Source organism: Anomaloglossus baeobatrachus, chromosome 2 (assembly GCF_048569485.1).
Source record: "Anomaloglossus baeobatrachus isolate aAnoBae1 chromosome 2, aAnoBae1.hap1, whole genome shotgun sequence".
Classification (NCBI taxonomy): domain Eukaryota; kingdom Metazoa; phylum Chordata; class Amphibia; order Anura; family Aromobatidae; genus Anomaloglossus; species Anomaloglossus baeobatrachus.
In genome coordinates this window covers 94,153,715-94,178,130 of record NC_134354.1, presented here as the reverse complement: position 1 = coordinate 94,178,130, position 24,416 = coordinate 94,153,715, and the positions used below count along the sequence as shown (strand labels likewise).

At 49.0% G+C, this 24,416-nt stretch overlaps 1 protein-coding gene across 3 annotated transcripts in view; it reads left to right on the top strand.

Moving 5' to 3' along the window:
* The first annotated feature begins 6,891 nt into the window (after positions 1-6,891).
* The window catches only part of AKAP10 (A-kinase anchoring protein 10), a 107,926-nt gene continuing 90,401 nt past the window's right edge, over positions 6,892-24,416 (top strand). For all 3 annotated transcript variants that reach the window (XM_075335177.1, XM_075335176.1, XM_075335178.1), the window contains exons 1-2: positions 6,892-7,119; positions 23,170-23,214. In XM_075335177.1, the coding sequence (XP_075191292.1) occupies positions 7,098-7,119; positions 23,170-23,214 (67 nt within the window). In that variant the 5' untranslated portion in view covers positions 6,892-7,097. The remainder of the gene's footprint in view (positions 7,120-23,169; positions 23,215-24,416) is intronic.

Below are 24,416 nucleotides of genomic sequence, written 5' to 3'. Positions count from 1 at the left end.
ATCGTTGTCACTTAGCGATTTGAAGCCTGCCTCCGTGCACAATTTATTGTCCGTTGGTGGTCCCTGTGGCTTGAAGATGTTGGGGGCCCTGCTCACTATGTGTAGTGTAGCCGTGCTCTTGAGGGCTGGCACTTGGGACTTTAGTGGGTGTGTCTGGAAACACCCCTGTCCCCCTCGTTGTGCTGATGCCCTCAACCTCTCAGCATCTAGGTAAGTCCTTGAAGATCCTCTCCCTTCCAAGTGAATTGCCAGGACGTTGAATTGGCTCCTGACCTAGGGTCCTGTACCCCGTCGTGCTCCGTACCAGTCAGTTCTGTTGGACCTTTCTGGTGCCAACAGTCCTCCAAGACTACGTCCGTCACACCCTTGTTCAATGTCCCTGCTACCGGTCCCCGACTCCTCTGGACCCGAATCACTGCTTGCAACCCAACCAGTGTCCCTAGCTCCCCAGAAGTTCACTCTCCCAGCTCCTCTCTCTTTGGAGCCTACTTCTCAACTCCTCATTCTCTGTCTCCCCCTGGCAGTCTGCTCAGTCTCCCAGTGGCTGGCCCATTTTCCAGTTAGTCCAACCCCCCTGGTGTGTCTGGCAGTGTCTGCTGTAAGGTGATTGGGTTTTGGTGCAGATGGGAGTGACACCAGTTTCTTGGGCACCTGGAACCATGGGGGGTGGGCCCTGCACCCTGGGTAAGGATGGAGTTCCCTGTGGCACCCTGATGTATTCAGGAGCGCCACATAGGACTGCAATGATCTCATCCAAATGCAGTCCAATATACAGTTAGGTCCAGAAATATTTGGACAGTGACACAATTTTCGCGAGTTGGGCTCTGCATGCCACCACATTGGATTTGAAATGAAATCTCTACAACAGAATTCAAGTGCAGATTGTAACGTTTAATTTGAAGGTTTGAACAAAAATATCTGATAGAAATTGTAGGAATTGTACACATTTCTTTACAAACACTCCACATTTTAGGAGGTCAAAAGTAATTGGACAAATAAACCAAACCCAAACAAAATATTTTTATTTTCAATATTTTGTTGCGAATCCTTTGGAGGCAATCACTGCCTTAAGTCTGGAACCCATGGACATCACCAAACGCTGGGTTTCCTCCTTCTTAATGCTTTGCCAGGCCTTTACAGCCACAGCCTTCAGGTCTTGCTTGTTTGTGGGTCTTTCCGTCTTAAGTCTGGATTTGAGCAAGTGAAATGCATGCTCAATTGGGTTAAGATCTGGTGATTGACTTGGCCATTGCAGAATGTTCCACTTTTTTGCACTCATGAACTCCTGGGTAGCTTTGGCTGTATGCTTGGGGTCATTGTCCATCTGTACTATGAAGCGCCGTCTGATCAACTTTGCGGCATTTGGCTGAATCTGGGCTGAAAGTATATCCCGGTACACTTCAGAATTCATCCGGCTACTTTTGTCTGCTGTTATGTCATCAATAAACACAAGTGACCCAGTGCCATTAAAAGCCATGCATGCCCATGCCATCACGTTGCCTCCACCATGTTTTACAGAGGATGTAGTGTGCCTTGGATCATGTGCCGTTCCCTTTCTTCTCCAAACTTTTTTCTTCCCATCATTCTGGTACAGGTTGATCTTTGTCTCATCTGTCCATAGAATACTTTTCCAGAACTGAGCTGGCTTCATGAGGTGTTTTTCAGCAAATTTACCTCTGGCCTGTCTATTTTTGGAATTGATGAATGGTTTGCATCTAGATGTGAACCCTTTGTATTTACTTTCATGGAGTCTTCTCTTTACTGTTGACTTAGAGCCACATACACCGACTTCACTGAGAGTGTTCTGGACTTCAGTTAATGTTGTGAACGGGTTCTTCTTCACCAAAGAAAGTATGCGGCGATCATCCACCACTGTTGTCATCTGTGGACGCCCAGGCCTTTTTGAGTTCCCAAGCTCACCAGTCAATTCCTTTTTTCTCAGAATGTACCCGACTGTTGATTTTGCTACTCCAAGCATGTCTGCTATCTCTCTGATGGATTTTTTCTTTTTTTTCAGTTTCAGGATGTTCTGCTTCACCTCAATTGAGAGTTCCTTTGACCGCATGTTGTCTGGTCACAGCAACAGCTTCCAAATGCAAAACCACACACCTGTAATCAACCCCAGAACTTTTAACTACTTCATTGATTACAGGTTAACGAGGGAGACGCCTTCAGAGTTAATTGCAGCCCTTAGAGTCCCTTGTCCAATTACTTTTGGTCCCTTGAAAAAGAGGAGGCTATGCATTACAGAGCTATGATTCCTAAACCCTTTCTCCGATTTGGATGTGAAAACTCTCATATTGCAGCTGGGAGTGTGCACTTTCAGCCCATATTATATATATAATTGTATTTCTGAACATGTTTTTGTAAACAGCTAAAATAACAAAACTTGTGTCACTGTCCAAATATTTCTGGACCTAACTGTATGTAGAGGCAGACAATGGAGAAGATGGAGAAATTACGTCTTCTCCTCCACCATTCTTGTATGTCAGATAATTGGGTTCACAATAAATGATACTCGGCTTACACTCTTATCTGTGTCATTAGCATAATTGGGCCGATTCCCTGGCATAAGACAATATGCTCTCGTGTGATTCAGCCTTAGATATGTTCTACAGTGACCGCGCCAAATAATTTTTTTTTGCGTGGGATGCCCACTTAGGATTTATAATATGGGGCCCCATGATTTCTATGTACACCCCTGTCTACAGCCTTATCTCCAGGTATCAGTAAAGTATTAGCATAATGGGAAAATAGCTAAAGATCCATTAAGGATGCAGATTTAGGCCATACCAATTAACTTCAGGCCCTTGTACGCAAAAACAGCCCTAATAAATTTTTCCTACAGCAACCAGCCAGATTCATCCTTTATTTGCTATAGGGAAAATCTGGAAATAAAGAAATTAGCATTTATTAGAAAATTTTAGGGTCGATTCATTAAGGTGGTTACATCCAAATTCCGTAGTAAAACATCTTATTAAGTTGGAAGCTTTATAGGTTAAATATTTTTTTATTTTGATCGCGCAAGCATTTATAGAGTTGGCAAAAATTAATGGTTAGTTTAATGTTTGGATGGGAAAAGGATGAGATTTGAATTTTCATGTTTTTGTTTTTAGAATTTGAAAAACTATTTAATTTTCACTGTATTTTTTGTCCCCATGGGCAAAACGAATCTGCAATAGTTTGATTGTACTATATAAATTAATATTAGGTTTTTAGTGGGGTGAGAGCTGGGGGGCTTTAATGAGAGTTGGGGGGGGCTGTGGTGTGGATGTTATAATGAGGAATGTGATCGGAATTCATAGGATTAGGAACCAGAGGTGGACATATCAGTGGCGCAACCTGTGCAGCCGCACAAGGACCCAAGAGGTAAACGTTGGCCATTCATCCCTCCAAAGTAGGTATAATTGTGCATTATGATGAGATATTGGACTGCACAGGGCCCAATTAGTGTTCTGGCACAGGGGCCCTCTTCTACTATTCTGGCACAGGGGCCCTCTTCTATTCTTGCACAGGGGCCCTCTTCTATTCTTGCACAGGGGCCCTCTTCTATTCTTGCACAGGGGCCCTCTTCTACTGTTCTGGCACAGGGGCCCTCTTCTACTATTCTGGCACAGGGGCCCTCTTCTATTCTTGCACAGGGGCCCTCTTCTATTCTTGCACAGGGGCCCTCTTCTATTCTTGCACAGGTGCCCTCTTCTATTCTTGCACAGGGGCCCTCTTCTACTGTTCTGGCACAGGGGCCCTCTTCTACTATTCTGGCACAGGGGCCCTCTTCTACTGTTCTTGCACAGGGGCCCTCTTCTACTATTCTTGCACAGGGGCCCTCTTCTACTATTCTGGCACAGGGGCCCTCTTCTATTCTTGCACAGGGGCCCTCTTCTATTCTTGCACAGGGGCCCTCTTCTACTATTCTTGCACAGGGGCCCTCTTCTACTATTCTGGCACAGGGGCCCTCTTCTACTATTCTTGCACAGGGGCGCTCTTCTACTATTCTTGCACAGGGGCCCTCTTCTACTATTCTGGCACAGGGGCCCTCTTCTACTATTCTTGCACAGGGGCCCTCTTCTACTGTTCTTGCACAGGGGCCCTCTTCTACTATTCTTGCACAGGGGCCCTCTTCTACTATTCTTGCACAGGGGCCCTCTTCTACTATTCTGGCACAGGGGCCCTCTTCTACTATTTTTGCACTGGGGCCCTCTTCTACTGTTCTGGCACAGGGGCCCTCTTCAACTATTCTTGCACAGGGGCTCTCTTCTACTATTCTGGCACAGGGACCCTCTTCTACTATTCTTGCACAGGGGCCCTCTTCTATTATTCTGGCACAGGGGCCCTCTTCTACTATTCTGGCACAGGGGCCCTCTTCTACTATTCTGGCACAGGGGCCCTCTTCTACTATTTTTGCACTGGGGCCCTCTTCTACTGTTCTGGCACAGGGGCCCTCTTCTACTATTCTTGCACAGGGGCCCTCTTCTACTATTCTTGCACAGGGGCCCTCTTCTACTATTCTTGCACAGGGGCCCTCTTCTACTATTCTGGCACAGGGGCCCTCTTCTACTATTTTTGCACTGGGGCCCTCTTCTACTGTTCTGGCACAGGGGCCCTCTTCAACTATTCTTGCACAGTGGCCCTCTTCTACTGTTCTGGCACAGGGGCCCTCTTCTACTATTCTTGCACAGGGGCCCTCTTCTACTATTCTTGCACAGGGGCCCTCTTCTATTCTGGCACAGGGGCCCTCTTCTACTATTCTTGCACAGGGGCCCTCTTCTACTATTCTTGCACAGGGGCCCTCTTCTACTATTCTGGCACAGGGGCCCTCTTCTACTATTTTTGCACTGGGGCCCTCTTCTACTGTTCTGGCACAGGGGCCCTCTTCAACTATTCTTGCACAGGGGCCCTCTTCTACTATTCTTGCACAGGGGCCCTCTTCTACTATTCTGACACAGGGGCACTCTTCTACTATTCTGGCACAGGGGCCCTCTTCTACTATTTTTGCACTGGGGCCCTCTTCTACTGTTCTGGCACAGGGGCCCTCTTCTACTATTCTGGCACAGGGGCCCTCTTATACTATTCTTGCACAGGGGCCCTCTTCTACTATTCTTGCACAGGGGCCCTCTTCTACTATTCTGGCACAGGGGCCCTCTTCTACTATTCTGGCACAGGGGCCCTCTTCTACTATTCTGGCACAGGGGCCCTCTTCTACTGTTCTTGCACAGGGGCCCTCTTCTACTATTCTTGCACAGGGGCCCTTTTCTACTATTCTGGCACAGGGGCCCTCTTCTACTATTTTTGCACTGGGGCCCTCTTCTACTGTTCTGGCACAGGGGCCCTCTTCTACTATTCTTGCACAGGGGCCCTCTTCTACTATTCTTGCACAGGGGCCCTCTTCTACTGTTCTGGCACAGGGGCCCTCTTCTACTATTCTTGCAAAGGGGCCCTCTTCTACTATTCTTGCACAGGGGCCCTTTTCTATTCTTGCACAGGGGCCCTCTTCTACTATTCTTGCAAAGGGGCCCTCTTCTACTATTCTTGCACAGGGGCCCTTTTCTATTCTTGCACAGGGGCCCTCTTCTACTATTCTTGCACAGGGGCCCTCTTCTACTAGTCTTGCACAGGGGCCCTCTTCTATTCTTGCAAAGGGGACCTCTTCTACTATTCTTGCACAGGGGCCCTCTTCTACTATTCTTGCACAGGGGCCCTCTTGTAATATTCTTGCACAGGGGCCCTCTTCTAATATTCTTGCACAGGGGCCCTCTTCTACTATTCTTGCACAGGGGCCCTCTTCTACTATTCTTGCACAGGGGCCCTCTTCTACTATTCTTGCACAGGGGCCCTCTTCCGTCTGTGTCCGCCAGTGATAGGAGCCCATAGTTCAGACGCAGTCTATGTGATAATTATCTGAACAGTGGATCAACAATTGAATTCTGATCCAGGGGTGAAGTCATTAGCCTGTGGCCTCCAGCACAGAGCCCGGTGAGCCTCCTCCTTTGTGCTGACGGCTTCTGTTCTGATTATTGGTATGACTTCATGATTGTGGCGCGTCGTGGATGTGGTTCACAAGGTTCTGGACCAATGGCAAAGGACTACCAACATGACCACTGGACCGAGTTCTTGTATATATGGCTTAACTCTAATGAAGACACTTTGGGTACGGAGGTCCCATCTGCTTAGGTGTCAGAAGAATAATAAAGAGTTGTGGTTGTCAGTTACCAGCTGCCCTATTGGTTGCTATGGGCAACTACTGCACTTTTTATTTGCAGCAGTCTCTTACAAAATGTCATATCATTGGGAAAGTCAGCATCTAATTCGATGTGGCCATCCTCGGACCGTCACGTCCGCAGCTGTGTGTGCTCCAGAGCTGCCTGCCATGAACAGGTGCATGGACGACACACTAGGGCACAGCACTATATATATATATTGTATGGGGAATAGCTCATGTATAGACAGCACACGGCTGAGAAATCGCCATTGGTCTCCATACACAGGCCAATTGGTCTCCTGACACAAACCCTATAGACTCATATAGCCATATATGAGACCCTGCTCAGTTCAGCACAGGGGGTCCTCAGGTGATCTGTACATTGCGTCCGAAACACGGATGTGTGAACCTTGCCTTACAGGAAAAACTAACCCCCTCTTGTCTGGCTATACGGCTCAGTTACTTCTGCCATATTTAGCGGACAGGGGAAGGTTTCGGCCGCTATTTATGCTCCATTTCTATGTGCTAAATATTGCCCGCCAGTCTCTGGATACCACTATGGGTACAGAGCCTACTAACGGATTTAACCTTAAACTACAATTCCCAGCATTCCTCAGTGCCCTCAGTCAGTATGGCCGCCCGGGAATCACCAGGCCGGCGTAATTGCCCAGCATGCCCCGCGGTCCCCGGAAGACTGTGCTGTTGACAATATGGCGGGGGCTGGAGCTGCGGCCGGAGGAAGGAGGAGGAAGTGTCATTCATGCTAGGACACCGGGGAGAGGGGCTCCGAGTAACCGCAGAGCTCAGGCAGCGGCGGCCCCGGCGGCCCGGGTGAGGGGAGCCGGGGCGCCACACTATGCGCTGAGGGAGGCGGGCACGTCCAGGAGCCGGCGCCGCCATGTCCTTCTTCCGCAGGAAAGGTAAGAGCTGCGGGTGACAGCCGGTGTCCGGGGGGCTGGTCCTGTGCGCGGCCTCCACCGAGGGGGGCACCGGACACTCTTAAAGGTCCAGGCCACCTGCATGTTTCTCACTTATGGTTAATATGAGCTGCCCCTTTAAATAGGTCACAGCTGAGCTCCAGTTCTCCTGTCACAGAACTGCTGGTTGCACTGTCACCCCGAAACTCTGACATGAGCTTCTGTGATCTCTGGGACTGTGGTGATCATGTGACAGCACGGCGGTGTCCTGATGGGGGGGTGGGCATGTGCCCGGGGCGGACGGGTAATCGGCTATGGTCACTCAGACTGGTCATGCATGTCAGCGACAGAGGGTGTAGGATGGTCTGTCCGGGAGGACCAGTACTGACCCGAGGAAAGCGCTGCTGGATCCCACCATTCACAAGAGCAGGACTGCAATATGGATCTCCTGCCCTCAGGATTGGTCATCCATATCAGATTATTAGGGCTTTGGCGGAGGACGCCCAATCAATCAGTCGGGGCTCTGGCGGAGGACGCCCGATCAGTCGGGGCTCTGGCGGAGGACGCCCGATCAGTCGGGGCTCTGGCGGAGGACGCCCGATCAGTCGGGGCTCTGGCGGAGGACGCCCGATCAGTCGGGGCTCTGGCGGAGGACGCCCGATCAGTCGGGGCTCTGGCGGAGGACGCCCGATCAGTCGGGGCTCTGGCGGAGGACGCCCGATCAGTCGGGGCTCTGGCGGAGGACGCCCGATCAGTCGGGGCTCTGGCGGAGGACGCCCGATCAGTCGGGGCTCTGGCGGAGGACGCCCGATCAGTCGGGGCTCTGGCGGAGGACGCCCGATCAGTCGGGGCTCTGGCGGAGGACGCCCGATCAGTCGGGGCTCTGGCGGAGGACGCCCGATCAGTCGGGGCGGCAGATCCTGTGGATGCTCACCTCCTATCTGCAGGACACGAGCAGCCATAATACCGCCCATACACCTGCAGTCTGCCTTGGTATCACACTCTAGCTAATAGCTGCTGATCGGGGGGTTCAGTCGGACCCTCAGCAGTCAGATATTGATAGATCATTAATGTCGTTCTGGTATGTAGTCATTGTTTTCTTTATTCCATAACGATCCTTGCTCTAAGCTGAGTCTTGTCAATGCCCCAACGTCCCCTTTATCTGCCAAGCTCTTTGCTTTGCCCCCAGTCAGCGGTGCGGTCGGGGGTTGAGTGGTCTTCTGTTGACTGTGCACAGCAGTGTTAGATCTCATCATCTGCTGTCACTTTTCACATCACAGGCACATTATATGTTGTGTATTGGAGAAGTCACGGGCACACGGCGTATTTATGTGCTTACATATCGCAGTTTGTTGTCATTATATGATGTCTGCAGCTGACACTGGGGGCAGCAAGATCCTCACTAAGGCGGGCTTTACACGCTGCGACATCGGTAACTATATACCTTTGGGGTCACGTCGTTAGTGACGCACATCCGGGGCTGTTACCGACATCGCAGCGTGTAAACCCTAGGAGCGATGATCAACGATCGCAAAAACGTCAAAAATCGTTCATCGGTGACATGTCGCTCCTTTTCATAATATCGCTGCTGCTGCAGGTACGATGTTGTTCGTCGCTCCTGCAGCACCACACATCGCTATGTGTGACACCGCAGGAATGACGAACATCTCCATACCTGCATCCACCGACAACGCGGAAGGAAGGAGGTGGGCAGGATGTTACATCCCGCTCATCTCCGCCCCTTTGCTTCTATTGGCCGCCTGTTTAGTGACGTTGCTGTGACGCCGAACGCACCTCCTCCTTGTTCGGCGGTTACAGCGATGTCGCCGACCAGGTATGTGCGTGTGAAATTGCCGTAGCGATAATGTTTGCTACGGCAGCAATCACCACATATCGCATGTGCGACGGGGACGGGTGCTATCGCGCTCAACATCATCATCATCATCATCATCGTAACGTGTAAAGTGCCCCCAAGGGTCTTGCAAGAATCAGATCTTATTGTCGGAGTCGCCATCGTAGGAGGGTTTACTCCGTGTTCTACTGTAGTATAATCTCTGTGAATTTTGGAAAATCTTCTTTAAGCCGCTGATGGCAAAGTGGCTGTGATTTCACGACAATTCAGGCCCCCGTGCATGTAAAGATGCTGTGGAGCTGTGCTTTTTTCCCTTTCTATTTGTGTGTGTGTGTGTGTATATGGGGGGGGGGGTTCTCTGTTGACTTTTATTGGGCCTTTAAAAAGAATACAATGTATAATTACAGTAGCATTTTAAAGCTCAGAATCACAGCATTTCTACTAAAAGCCGTACATTAAAAAATGCTTTTAAAAGCAGCAAAAACTGCAAATAAGAGAAAATTGGTATCAATTATTTTTGACTGATCCCCCTACAAAAAATGCATCAGAATGAAAAGCCGCATTTCAGCACAGTCATTGTGTGATAAGACATGAGAATCAAATCCTCTTCTGGGGTCTCGCTCACACGAGTGTACAACACGGACGATAAGACATCTGCTCGCCCCGGGCCAGTGTATAATATAGTATAGGGCACGGCAGATGAGCATATTTTTTCTTATACCGATTCCGCGTGAGAAAGCTCTGCGTTGCATTCTGCCACTGGCAGCGTATATCGGACGGTGCGCAGTCATACAAGGGTATGGGTGAGAGTGCAACATCAGAGAGCACTGATGTCATCTGAGAGCAGTCCGATATACGCAGAGACAGACAATGGAGAAGATGGAGAAATTAAGTTCTCCATCGACTTCTCAGCTGTGATGATTCTCTCACGTGCGATAATCTGGTCACAGTAAATGACGCTCGATCACACTCACAGCAGAGTTTGAGCACAGTGTCATTAACATAATCTGTCCAATTCTCTCACATGACAGAATATATGCTCGTGAGACCCCCGGGCTTAGACAGGAGCTGACCTGAGTACCTGGCAGCGGGCACTACACATTAGAGTAACATCATCCCCTCCATTCATTGCTGCATGTTGCTGCCAAAATTAATTTAGTAGCTGATAATTCAGGATGTGGGACCTGTTTGATCTAATATTGATCAATAACCCAAGAATCCCTTTAAAGGGAACCAATCACCAGGATTTTAATATATATACTTAAAGCCAGTGCTATACTGGCACTATCAGGCTGATTCTCTACAGACCTGCAGTGGTCAGCTCGGATGTTTAGGATTTGAAATCCAAGAAAGTGAAGTTTATAAAATCATCAGCTTCTTGAGTGACAGCAGATGAGGATCAGATAATATCTGGGGGGGGTATTCCTTCCCCTGTTAGAATTAGCATAAGTATTATACAATCAATTTAATACTTGACTTGCAGGACCTGTGTGAGGTCATAACCATGTGACCAGAAGGGGCGGGGCCTCAGCCAACAAAAATGTTGCTTCCTGGTATCAGCTTTTTGGCTGAGGCCCCGCCCCTTCTGGTCACATGGGTATGACCTCACCACAGATCCTGCTAGGTCGTTTGTATAATACTTAGAATTAGCATAACAGGGGGAGGGGATAATGAATATCCCCCAGATATTATCTGCTCCTCAGCTGCTGTCACTCAAGAAGCTGACGATTTTTATAAACTTTAGGTTTTGAAATCCAAGAAAGTAAACATCCGAGCTGACACCTACAGGTATGTATAGAATCAGCCTGATAGTGCCAGTAAAGCACCGGCTATATGTTATATAGGAAAATCCTGATAATTGGTGCTTTAAAGGGAACCTATCAGCAGAAACTTTGCCCTAAACATAAAAGTTTCCCCTTCTGCAGCTCCTGGGCTGCATTCTAGCGAGGTTCCTATAGTTATTCTGCCCCCTTTTAGATCAAAATAAATAGTTTATAAAGTGGTACCTTTTCAGTTTGAAAATCTTGTTAATTCTACCACGGGGGCGGGCTGTCTGTTGTCCGTTACTGTCCCTCCTGCTGCTTTAGGCCGTCCCCCAACGATCATTTACATACCTCAGGACGCCGCCCAGTGCGTCCGAGTCTTGCGCATGCACCGTGCCACTGTAGCGGGACTGTGCACAGTGGGACTGCTGGTGACGTTGCGCAGGCACGAGACTATGGGCGGCGCTGTGATTTTCATCAGCAAGCTCCCACCCATAATCTCGTGCCCGCGCTTTCCCCTCTGCCTCCACCGTTCTGTGCATGCCCTGGCCAGATGACCCAACGTCACCTCTTTCCCATCTAGCCCTGGAGCAGGAAATAGATGGGAGGAGCAGCACACCATCGATCATCTGGTCATCTGGCCAGGGCATGCACAGAACGGTGGATGCAGAGGGGAAAGCGCGGGCACGAGATTATGGGTGGGAGCTTGCTGATGAAAATCACAGCGCCGCCCATAATCTTGTGCCTGCGCAACGTCACCAGCCGTCCCACTGTGCACAGTCCCGCTACAATGGCACGGTGCATGCGCAAGACCTCGGACGCACTGGGCGGCGTCCTGAGGTATGTAAATGATCGTTGGGGGACGGCCTAAAGCGGCAGGAGGGACAGTAACGGACAACAGACAGCCCGTCCCCGTGTACCATTAACAAGATTTTCAAACTGAAAGGTACCACTTTATAAACTATTTATTTTGATCTAAAAGGGGGCAGAATAACTATAGGAACCTTGCTAGAATGCAGCCCAGGAGCTGCAGAAGGGGAAACTTTTATGTTTAGGGCAAAGTTTCTGCTGACAGGTTCCCTTTAAAAGGATTTTCTTGGTCTAATAAATTGAATAGGAGGTAATGCACAGTGGGGAGCTCTGCTCTTCTGCTCCGTGCAGTGTGTACATCCACCCAGGGCTGATAACAGCCGATCCTGCAGGTCCTGAGAGTCTGACTCCAGCAACCTGAACAAGGTCCCGGTATTATGTAGCAGACATCCCCCTTAGATGGAACCGGTCACATATAAAGCTATCTGATCTCTTGTATCTCATATCAAAAATACTATTTGGAAGGTGCATAGCCGTTGAACTGATAGTGCAGGACTTTTTTGGGGGCGGAGGACTTTATTCCTCCCGGGAGTCACTAGCTTTCAACAATACAGGCTTGCCTGTAATCTCCGCTCTGTACATAGTGAGCGGTGGCTGTAATCACGGCCCGGCACTGACTGACAGTCGGCTGTAGGCCATCCCACTCAGACCAATGTTAACCTATGTGCCAGCACCCATGAGCGATTATTTTCTCAGCCCTAATCGGGCCGAGAAAACAATTGCAGCATGATGCGACTGTAATGCGAGTCCTTCTCTCTCACCCATTCAAGTGTCTGGGACGAGAGAAACATCGCACTGCACTCGCATTACACCGGTGTATCGTGAGTGCAGGGCGAGAATGGCAATAGCCGGCAACGGAGCAGAGAGGGAGATAAATCCCCCCCCTCCCCTCCTCAGCACTGGCCCGCCCCTCCTCAGCGCTGGCCCGCCCCTCCTCAGTGCTGGCCCGCCCCTCCTCAGTGCTGGCCCGCCCCTCCTCAGTGCTGGCCCGCCCTTCCTCAGTGCTGGCCCGCCCCCCGCAGCTGAGGTCCGCTCGCATGATCGGACCTCAGTCGCAGTGACACTCGCATGACACTCGTCTCCTGCTGTGCTGCCAGCGTGAGCCGAGTGTCATGCGAGGATGGCAGTACTCCCCGTGTGGCCCCGGCTGTACACTGATGCATGGCAGAGCCGGCTGTAATTTTGGGTGTACATACGCTGCTGACTGTGTACAGCGAAAAGACCGTACCCGCGGCCAATCCCAGAAGGATTAAAATTAATTCTCCCCTGAAATCCCGCACTCTCACAGCGGCCGCGCACCTCATAACGCTATTTACTTGCAGGTTAACCTCATATGCGACTTGACAGGTTCCCTTTTAATTATCAAATCTGTTACACGTTAAGAAAGCTTATGGTAAAGCTGCCCCGATGCAGACGACAACCACCCAGACATGTAGAGGTGAATGGGCAGAGGGGGGCCCATAGTTGTGTCACTTCTTTTTTTTTTTATCAAAAGTGGACCCCAGTTTCAATTATGGCTCACAGTTAAATGGTCTCCTGCCAAGTGATGGAGGTAAAGCAAGGTGCGTCCTGCCACCATCAGGAGCGCTGGAGGCTGGTGCTATAAGGGTTGTGTGATCTCCTACGTACACTTATTTACATAGGTATGCAGTCATTAGCAGATTACTCTGGGTGGCTCTGATGTAATTTGATAAATTGATTAAATTTCTTGGGCTATTTATACCGACCCATTTCAGGCTTGTAATAAGCAATGATCAAATATATTCTAGTCATTTGGTGCTGATTTACTGCCCTAAGTATATATAGGCCAAGGAGCAGAAATGGGGACACAGCGTTTTCTAATACAGTTGTTCTGTCTCCATATAGTGTCCTCACACTCAGTATCACATCTCCTGTTTATAAGGTCCGATATTCTGCCGACAGCAAAGGTGCGAGCGATCCGATCTCCTGACCAACGGGCAGTTTTCTTGTTCAGCGGATGACGTTTGGCATGTTTATACCGGCAGATTATCGGCTCTTATTTCTTTGGACATGGCAGGTTGAGTGGGGGGATATATCGCTGCCCTCTGGATTGGACACACTTTGGGCAGCCCCCCACCAGCCGTTGGCGTTCCTCTGTGGTCCCCTCCTCTCGGTGCAGGCAGATAACGTTGGATAACACTTGACCCAGATCTGGAGACAGGTCGACTTACAAGCCAGTTTGTACATGGACAGATGATAATCTAGCGCTGTTCTTCTATACTGTGAATGCGTCTCTCAGATTCTCCCTCTGAAGATATTTCGTTGCCCGAGGCGCAGGCAGTGTGCAAGGATCCTCCGATGTCAGGAAGCCGGTGGAAAAATAGACATAAATAGAGGAATCTTTATGAAAAGCAAAGTTCCACATTAAGCTGGTGTCACACTAAACGACAGCGACAACGACGTCGCTGTTACGTCACCATTTTCGGTGACGTAACAGCGACCTTGTAAGTCGCTGTTATGATCGCTGCTTAGCTGTCAAACACAGCAGAAGCAGCGATCATAAGGTCGCTGTGCTACATGTTCAGAGAGCAGGGAGCCGCGCTTAGCGCTGGCTCCTTGCTCTCCTGCAGCACACATCGGGTTAATTAACCCGATGTGTGCTGCAGCTACATGTCACAGTTCAGAGAGCAGGGAGCCGCGCTTAGCGCTGGCTCCTTGCTCTCCTGCAGCACACATCGGGTTAATTAACCCGATGTGTGCTGCAGCTACATGTCACAGTTCAGAGAGCAGGGAGCCGCGCTTAGCGCTGGCTCCTTGCTCTCCTGCAGCACACATCGGGTTAATTAACCCGATGTGTGCTGCAGCTACATGTCACAGTTCAGAGAGCAGGGAGCCGCGCTTAGCGCTGGCTCCTTGCTCTCCTTGCTACAGTATGCATCGGGTTAATTACCCGATGCATACTGCAGCCACATGTCACAGTGCAGGAGCCGGCACTGGCAGCAAGAGCGGAGGCTGGTAACCAGCGTAAACATCGGGTAACCAGGGAAAGGTCTTCCCTTGGTTACCCGATGTTTACGCTGGTTACAGCTTACTGCAGCTGCCAGTGCCGGCTCCTGCTCGCTTCATTTCGTCGCTCTCTCGCTGTCACACACAGCGATGTGTGTGTCACAGCGGGAGAGTGACGACCAAAAAATGAAGCTGGACATTCAGCAACGACCGGCGACCTCACAGCAGGGGCCAGGTCGTTGCTGGATGTCACACACAGCGACAGCGACGGGACGTCGCTGCAACGTCACAGAAAATGGTGAGGTAGCAGCGACGTCGTTGTCGTCGTCGTTATGTGTGACACCAGCTTTAGTGTCCTCTTTGTGTTAGGGATTGGTATCCGCAGTCATGCGTGGCACCTGTTCTGCTGATGCCACCAGAGATTTGATTCCTCAGTCTTCCCACTGTTAATTATGTAGGTGATTGATATATATTGGGGCTTTGCTTGTGTTGCAGATCGCAAAGGATACATGACTGACAGTAGTGTGGCCAAAACCATGCAGTAATTGGCCATCGCTGTGGAAGGAGCTTTGGCCGTATGTGGCCATCTCCCAATATGTTTATCAAATAGATCCGAAGAACAACGTTACCATAAAGGATCCCGGTATGTTTCCTCCACCACTGAGTACTGAGGGCGGGCACTCAACTTTCCTCTTGAGATTTGACTAGAAAAAACTTAAAGGGGTTTTCTAGAGATCGATCTTAAAGAGGACCAACCACCAGGATTTTCCTATATAAACTAAAGCCAGTGCTATACTGGCACTATCATGCTGATTCTATACATACCGTTAGTTGTGAGATTGGATGTAGAGTTTCTGAAATATAGGCGGGAAGGTGCGTGGTCACAACTCAAGTGGAGAACAGCTTATCGGAGGATGCGATTAGCTGCAGTAGAGGACACCATGCCAGCGCCAGGACACCGTGCCAAGACAGCAGGTATGATTCATCTCATCGTCCCGCAGGTATGTTCATATGGATTCCCTGCCTCTTCTGCAGCTACTCGCATCCTCCGATCAGCTGTCCTCCACTTCTGATGTCCCCGCGGTCACAACGAGAGCAGAAGATGTGAGTGCGCATGCGCCACCCTCTCGGCTGTAAGAAAGAATAGCAAGGGGTCACACGATCTTCACAAGGAAGGCGCCCGAGATAAGTGCTACGCGCAATGTCATCTTAGTGAAGAAATTAGTAAATAGTAAAATTAGCATAAATAACAGAGAGGGAGGAACAACCGGCAGGGGGGCGGGAATCACTATGAATACCCACCAGATATTATCTGCTCCTCAGCTGATGCCACTCAAGAAGCTGCTGATTTTATAGACTTTACTTTCTTGGATTTCAAAACCTAAACATCGGAGCTATTACAGGTCTGTATAGAATCAGCCTGATAGAGCCAGCATAACATTGGCTTTATGTTATATAGGAAACTCCTGGCGATTGGTCCCCTTAACCTGAGCCATGTGGACCCAGTTTATTGTGCAGCATTTCTTAGCTAATTTGGACAAGAATTCTCGCTTAAAGGGAACCTGTCACCAGATTTTTTCCTATTAAACCAAAAATATCACCTTCTGCAGCTCCTGGGCTGCATTCTAGTAAGGTTCACCTTGTTGCTGGCCCCCTTTTGACCTCCAAACTATCCCTCTCGCGCGCCAGTGATGTATTTGCGCAGGCTCGAGATTATGGGAGGCGCTGTGCATGATTTCACCAGTGTCATCCTAGTACCCGCCCATAATCTTGCTCCTGCGCAAATACATCACCGGCACGGCACGTGAGAGGGATAGTTTCTGCTCAGGCCCACGAAAGTGGCCTCTGCGTGAGACTTCAGCATCCGCGTGGAGGATGACGGGGCCATAGTCATCCATGCAAATCAAGACTGGGGGACGGCAAACAGCGGCAGGAGGGGGGACAGATGGCGAAATAGAGCCCGCCCATCTGGCCAGCCAAACTAATTTGCATACAAAAAGATAATATTTTATAAAGTTCTTTTGGAGGTCTGAAAAGGGGGCACCTTCCTAGAATGCAGCCCAGGAGCTGCAGAAGGTGAGATTTTTGGTTTAATAGGGAAAAATCTGGTGACAGGTTCCCTTTGAGACCCGTGCTCCTGTTTGGGGGGAGTTATCTACAGTACCAGCGCTTGTCTGTAGCTATATCATGTGTGACAAGCTCTAACATTTTTGTTATCAACCCTCACTGTGCTGTGACTGAGGAAGGTGCCGCACCCCGGCCACATCGGAGTAATTGTGCTCGGATAATGCAGTCTTTTCTTAGCATTGTCGTTCCAGTTTGACTGGGTTAGAGGTTCTTGTCACAAGGTTGTACGCTGGTCTCTGCTGCGCTACGTCTGATCTATATTTAAATGGAATCTGTCACCAGGATTTTTGATGGATAATCTGAGAGCAGCATAATGTAGGGGCAGAGACTTTGATTCCAGTGATGTGTCACTCACTGGGCTGCTTGCTGTAGTTTTATAAGCATCACTAAAGGACTAGTAAACCCGCTGCCATGAAGTCCTCCACATTCATGAGCTCTATATAACCCCGCCCTCAACACTAATTGGCAGCTTTCTGCCTATGCACAGTGTACACAAAAAGCTGCTAATCAGAGGTGTGGGAGGTTTACACAGAGCTCAGTATTCAGACAACTGATAGATCTGCAGCAGAAAAAATGGATTTTATCAAAACTGCAGCATACAGCCCAGTAAGTGACACATCGCTGGAATCTGAATCTCCTCTCTTATATTATGCTGTTGTCAGATTACATAACAAAAACCTGCTGTCAGATTCCCATTATACATCCACCAGTCAGCAGTCATCAGTGCTGCATTATGTAGCCGGCCAATACTGCAGAGACTAGTTTGATGTCATTTGATTTCTGAGTTCTGCGGCCAACATTACAGTGGTCGTCGGCCATATCTGTGTCTGTCCATACTCCGGCCTGCTGCTGTGGTGGCAGCGTGTCCTGTAGCGCTGGTGACATCCTGGAGCAGATTCCTCTCCAGCAGCTGCAGGACTCCCGGTGTTTGCTATCCCGGCCGCTCACCGCCGCACACTGACTTCTCTATTTGCCGTGCTTTCTTGTAGCTGTCAGGGTAAGGACACACATTACATGGCGGCAGCTGGACTTTGAGCTTCCAGAAAACTGTTTTGCAAATTTTTACTCAAGGGCCTTTACTGATATATTTGGTTTGAAAAGACTGTACATAATCCTTACATTATACCATCTGCTCCTTTCTCTACCAGATTGTCCTTTAAATTAGCTTACACCCATGGGAATATCATTTACATATTTTTATCTGTACTAGAGGGAAGCAAGAGGATCATTAAGAGAATCAGACTGTAGACCGAAATTCTGAGATGATCTACTAATACTGATATAGTGCGTCCAAGGCGTGTGCTGCGCCCCAATCCTGCGCTGTGCCCAGGGCGTGCACCGTGCCCCGATCCTGCGCTGTGCCCAGGGCATGCACCGTGCCCCGATCCTGCGCTGTACCCAGGGTGTGCACCGTGCCCCGATCCTGCGCTGTGCCCAGGGTGTGCACCGTGCCCCGATCCTGCGCTGTGCCCAGGGTGTGCACCGTGCCCCGAGCCTGCGCTGTGCCCAGGGTGTGCACCGTGCCCCGAGCCTGCGCTGTGCCCAGGGTGTGCCCCGAGCCTGCGCTGTGCCCAGGGTGTGCCCCGAGCCTGCGCTGTGCCCAGGGTGTGCCCCGAGCCTGCGCTGTGCCCAGGGTGTGCCCCGAGCCTGCGCTGTGCCCAGGGTGTGCCCCGAACCTGCGCTGTGCCCAGGGTGTGCCCCGAGCCTGCGCCCAGATCTTGCACCTTACCCAGGGTGTTCGGCGTACCCAGAGCCTGCGCCCTTCCCAGAGCCCGCACCGTGCCCAGGGACACAATCTGTCATGTCATCTCTGGAGGACTGTTAGTTGAGGAGGATGCTATTTTACAGAATGCAGATCTTTACTGTTCCCTGTTTGCAAGTTTGGTATACGCTTCTGTGCAATCATCTTCTACACTGAACACTAGATCCATGGCGCTGTGGCAGCTCCGCGGAGAGACTTCATCAGCCGCTAATGCATCTTCCTGAGCTGCGGTGTCATCACTTGGTAAGTGCAGCCTCCAGCGGAGGTCAGGAGGATCAGTGACTTCAGCCTCTCACTAGTTACTGTTATGGGGTCACCGGTTGCGCTGTGCAGCTCCATAGTGCCGCTTGTGCTGACGTTGACTTCAGTGGTCTGATCTCATTATGCTTAATGTAGTAGTCTTTTGTACCTCACATCCGGCTTATTATATTCCTCGTCACCAGGGCAGAAGGGGCCAGTTTTTGCTCTTTTATTCCCACTGCTCCGAAGTATGCATGTTTTGTTTTGTTAGTTTTTTTGTTTTTAAACCCACCAAATGGCTCCAGAGATATGGGTCTTTTTTTATTTAGTGCAAATTTGTATGGGCTTTACCAAAGGGGTTGGCTTAGTCCAAAGCAACACCCCTAGGAAAACCCATGAGCCACACCCCTTTGTAAAGACTGAAAAATAGCACTAAGATATAACAGCCCATATCTCTGGAACCGTATATGGGGGTTTAAAAATAATAAAGTAAGAGCTCAAGCGGCCACTGCCGACTGGTGACAGGTTGCCTTTAAGATGAATGTTGTTTTCTTCCCATACACATAATGGTCAGGCTAATGCCTTGTTGTTAAGCTTGGTGCAGCCACGTGTCCGGAGACCTCTCTGGAAAGAAAAGGCTCCTTTACAGAGGAGGGTATGTTACTAAGAGGGTGAAACACAGACCCCTTTGTTCTTGCCTCTTGTTACTAACAGATTAGTTGCGGAGCGGCATCATGTGAGATCGCACAGCTGGAAGACACATTACTGCAGAAAGTGAGGAGAATCGCTGTGACCGGTGACTGCGGGCCTCCATGTCTTCCCCAACAGCAGACTGCGCCTCCTGGAAGCTTTCTGCAGGGTTTCCTGGCGTGCCATCAGGGGCGGTGACGTCCTGTACCACATTTGCTCCTCACCTCTGGGCAGTTATGTTTCCAGGACAATCAGTAGTGTCTTCACTGCGTTTCCAATGACAGGTGGGAGTTGGGCTGTGTGCACACAGGGGGCAGCAAAACCTGATGTCTTTGCTGTAAAAAAGAAAAAAAAAAAAAAAGACAACAACCCCCCCCCCCCCCGCTTTTTTTATTGTTTTAATAATAATAATAATAACTTTATTCATTTATATCGTGCTATTAATTCCACAGCTCTTTACATACATTGGCAACACTGTCCCCATTGGGGCTCACAATCTAGGTTCCCTATCTGTATGTCTTTGGAGTGTGGGAGGAAACCGAAGAACCCGGAGGAAACCCACGTAAACACAGGGAGAACATACAATCTCCTTGCAGATGGTGTCCTTGGTGGGATTTGAACACAGGACCCCAGCGCTGCAAGACTGCAGTGCTAACCACTGAGCCACCGTGCCTGTGTGTCTTTTGTCTACCGTACAGGTTTAAAAATAGTTTCTTTAACCAAAGATGTACGAAAAAACACAATGCTGCATTTTTTCACCCTTATTGCTTTCAATGATGAAAAAAAGCAGCAAAAATGCTGAAAAAATTGATATGCCGCTTCTTAGAGAAACGCAGCAGTCAGGTACAAAAAGCAAGTGTGTGTGTCTATGTGCAGGAGATTTCTGGAAAATCATAGGATTTGCTGGTAATGTAAAAAGCAGCTTTTTATTAGCATGTATTTGCATAAAACCAGTGGGAAAAACACACAAAAAATGCCCTTTGTGAACATAGCCTAACTTATCTTTTCCCTCTAGTGATCATGTTTTCAGGTTTGGTTTTTTTTGCCATGTAACATACCCTGTTTCCCTGAAAATAAGCCCTAGCAGGATTTTTGGCGCTTTTAAGTATACTTAAAATATAAGCCCTATTCCAAAAATAAACCCTCGTTGCGGTTCCAGAAGGAAGTGTCTAAGCAGCTAAAAAAGTCAAAAGAATACAACAGGACTCTTCATCAAAGAAAGCAGACATCCCTAAAGGAAAGCGGACACCACCAAAAGAAAGCAAACACCCCACTCTCCCACCCCCCCAAAAAAAATTACACTCACCAAGACCCTAAGTGCCGACGGGGGATGGGCTCTCAAACACAGATCTGCATCGCTGTGAGGTCCCTCGCTCTCACAAACTGATCACGTACCAGTATCAGGCTATGTGCGCACGTTGCGTAAATTCATGCAGTTACGCTGCGCTTTGCAGCGCAGCGTAACTGCATGCGTCCTGCGTCCCCTGCACAGTCTATGGAGATTGTGCAGGGGCCGTGCGCACGTGGCGTCTCAGAGCGCAGCGCTTCGGCTACTGCCGAAGCGCTGCGCAAAAAGAAGTGACATGTCACTTCTTTCCTGCGCTTTGCCGGCAGCTCCTGCTCTGTCTATGGGAGGAGCTGCAGGCAGAGCGCATGGAATCGGCGCTCACTACGGACATTTCTGCAGCGATCTAAAGCGCACATGTGCTCTTCAGATCGCTGCAGAAATTTCTGCAGTGAAGTACGCAACGTGCGCACATAGCCTTACTCCGTGCGAGTGATACTGCTTCCAGTGACCAAGGGAGCCAACTACTGTAGAACACGGGGACCTGAAAGCGATGCAGATTTGTATGTGAGAGCCCATTCACTTGCCAACTCTAATTGTTTGGGGTCTGGTAAATGCAATTCTTTTATGTGGTGTCTGCTTTCTTTTGAAGGTAAACTTAGCAGAACAAAGAGAATAATACATTTAAGCAGGTAATTTAAAGGGAACCTGTTAACAGATTTGTCAACTATAAGCTGCGGCCCCCACCACTGAGTTCTTATATGGGCGGCACGGTGGCTCAGTGGTTAGCACTGCAGTCTTGCAGCGCTGGGGTCCTGGGTTCTAGTCCCACTAAGGACACCATCTGCAAGGAGTTTGTATGTTCTCCCCGTGTTTGCGTGGGTTTCCTCCGGGTTCTCCGGTTTCCTCCCACACTCCAAAGACATACTGATAGGGCATTTAGATTGTGAGCTCCAATGGGGACAGTGTTGCCAATGTATGTAAAATGCTGTGGAATTAATAGCGCTATATAAATGAATAAAATTATTAATAATGATAATGTATACAGCATTCTAGAATACTAAATACTAAGAGCCCAGGCCGCTGTGTAGAACGTAAAAACACTTTTATTATACTCCAAGGGGCGGGGCGGTCCGGTCTGATGGGTGTCGCTACTCTCCGGTCCGGCACATGCTCTCTGCGGTGATCTCATCCTCCTTTCTTATAAGGCCCATGTGCATGACATCCTACGTCATCCACACTGGCCGGCATTGAGGTCCTGCGCAGGCGCACTGTGATCTGCCCTGCTCCCTATCGCATCTTTTGAAGCAAAACCTAATATAAGACCTGGTCTTATTTTTGGGCAAACGCGGTATTTTATATTCCTTACTTGCCCAGCAGTATTTCAAGGAATCTGCTCTGTGTGCAAGACCTAAAGCCGTTTGTGAGAAATTACCCGGCAGTGGGAATCCGGTGAGGCTCATCTAGATGAAGCCTGTGCTCGCTTTTTCCACTTTTGCCATTAACACCTGCTAGACATTAGTTGGGTGCACAGCACGCCTCTGGTATCCCATGATAGGGCTGTCAGTCATATTCACATCTGAGCGATGGAGTCTGGTAACACTGCGCAAGGGTAAAGGGCCCCATACACATTACACCTAAGTTGTACTAACCTGCCGATCGCTCCTGGGCATGGAGGAGCCGTAGGAGATAACCATAGGCTGAATGATTATTTAGGCTACCTAAGTGTTTATGGGGCCATAAGAATTCACAGGATAATAATGTTGGAGATTTTCCATGCAGACGTACTCAGGTAAAATCCACACCAAAATACAATGTCAGGATATCCCTGTGGTGTCCGGCTGCAGAAGGTCGCGGCATCTGGCTGCACAAACTGCTTCTTGATATTCCATTCCTTATTCCTTGATGTGAATGGAGTTCTATGTATCGTCTGTGTTAGGGTTAACGCTTTCCCCTTTGTACCCTGCGGATATCTTGGCAGCTCAGCTGTAAATCCTTCTCCCCACTCCCTGTGTGTATACATACTTTGCTGTATGTTGCTGTCATTCTCCCAAAGTCACCTTGCAGATATATTGTCCGTTTGTATTGCCCTGTTTGTGTTCCCCGTGTGTTTCTTAGGTCTTAGTGGAGGTGACTAGTGCTCATCCTTTCCAGTCACTACCTACACCCAATTTCAGGGTTAGGCAGGGCTTAGGTGTCCTGATCGGCGTATAAGTGCGGCACTTATCTAGGGATGTCAGGGGAGGTAGGGTCCATTGATGGGATATACCAGGGGTCACAATCTTCCCCCTTCCTCTCTCCCCCCCCCCCCCCCCCTTTGCTATTCATCTGGTACCCATATCTAATGTGACATAAGGCTACTGTTGATCTTGCCATGTATATGCAATATTTCCAATGTACAATCTACATGCTCTTATAGTCCCTCTCATTCCTCTAATGGGGTATTTACACCTGACGACTAAATAATTCCTTTAACAGTTTTTTTTCTCCCTAACAGTGAAAGGAAAAGATCAAGACAAGCCAGAAGTGAAGATTGTAAGAGGTAACGCTAATTATTTCACTATTTAAGGCTGCGTGCCCACGATCAGTGTTTGCAGCATTTTGGGTGCAGCATGCTTCAGCTGCGTCTAAAACGCTGCATTGTACAGTACAAGCACAGAGGGCACTGTACTGTTTTTTTCCACAGCAAACACTGACCTGTGGTTCGGCTTTCCAAACCGCAGCATGTCAATTGTTTGCTGTGGATTCGCATGCGTCTTCCGTAGGGAGAACACAAGCGAGAGACCGCAGTGCACCGAACCCTGATCATGGGTACTGTCTCCTGTGGTCTCCTGCGGAGGAGACGCGTGGCCCCGTAGATCAGGACCCGCAGCTTCCAGGACGCAGTGAGTCCAGATCGTGGGCACTGGGCACATACCCTAAGGGGGTATTAAATAGATAAGTGTGCCCTCTCCTACCCTGGTGGATCGGGGCTTGCACTGTTTCATTGTAATCCTGAGTTTAAACCTAACACCTACAAGGACTTAGTATGTTCTTCCCGTGTTCATAAAGGTTTCCTACAAATACTTCAGTCTTGTCTTACACTTTAAAAGACTTGATGATTGGGACCTTATATTGTGAACCCCAATGGGGACAGTGATGATCATAGTAGATTATTAAGCTAAATGCACCAGTCGTTCATGACTTGCACCATATTTTTGTGTTTCAGAGCACATATACAATTTAGCCCAAAGCTCTGTATTCAAAAAGCCGGCAATGTCAGTATATTATTAAAGGGAACCTGTCAGGTCGAATATGCACCTAGAACCACGAGCAGTTCTGGGTGCATATTGCTAATCCCTGCCGAACCGTCCCTGTATACACTAGCATAGATAAAGAGATCTTTAGAAAAAGTATTTCTAAAGATCATTTATTGTATGCTAATGAACTCTGGTACTAGTCCCAAGGGCGTTGCTTCCCTTGCTAGTTGGCCCCATTAGTATGTTAGTACACTCCTGTGGGCATACTATCATGCTAATGAATGTGCAGCAAATAAGGAATAACGTTTGGAACACCATTCTAAGTCTGAACTGGGTGCAAAAACCTAAAAAAACATCACTATGGGGAGATAAGGTATGCACACCAGTGACTATGTAAGGGGAATACATGAAATAGCAGAAACTGCTGTGTGAATACTGACTTGAAAAATCCAATAGCTATATGCAAGAGTGAAAATGTGAAAAAATGGAATCTGCATTACTGCCA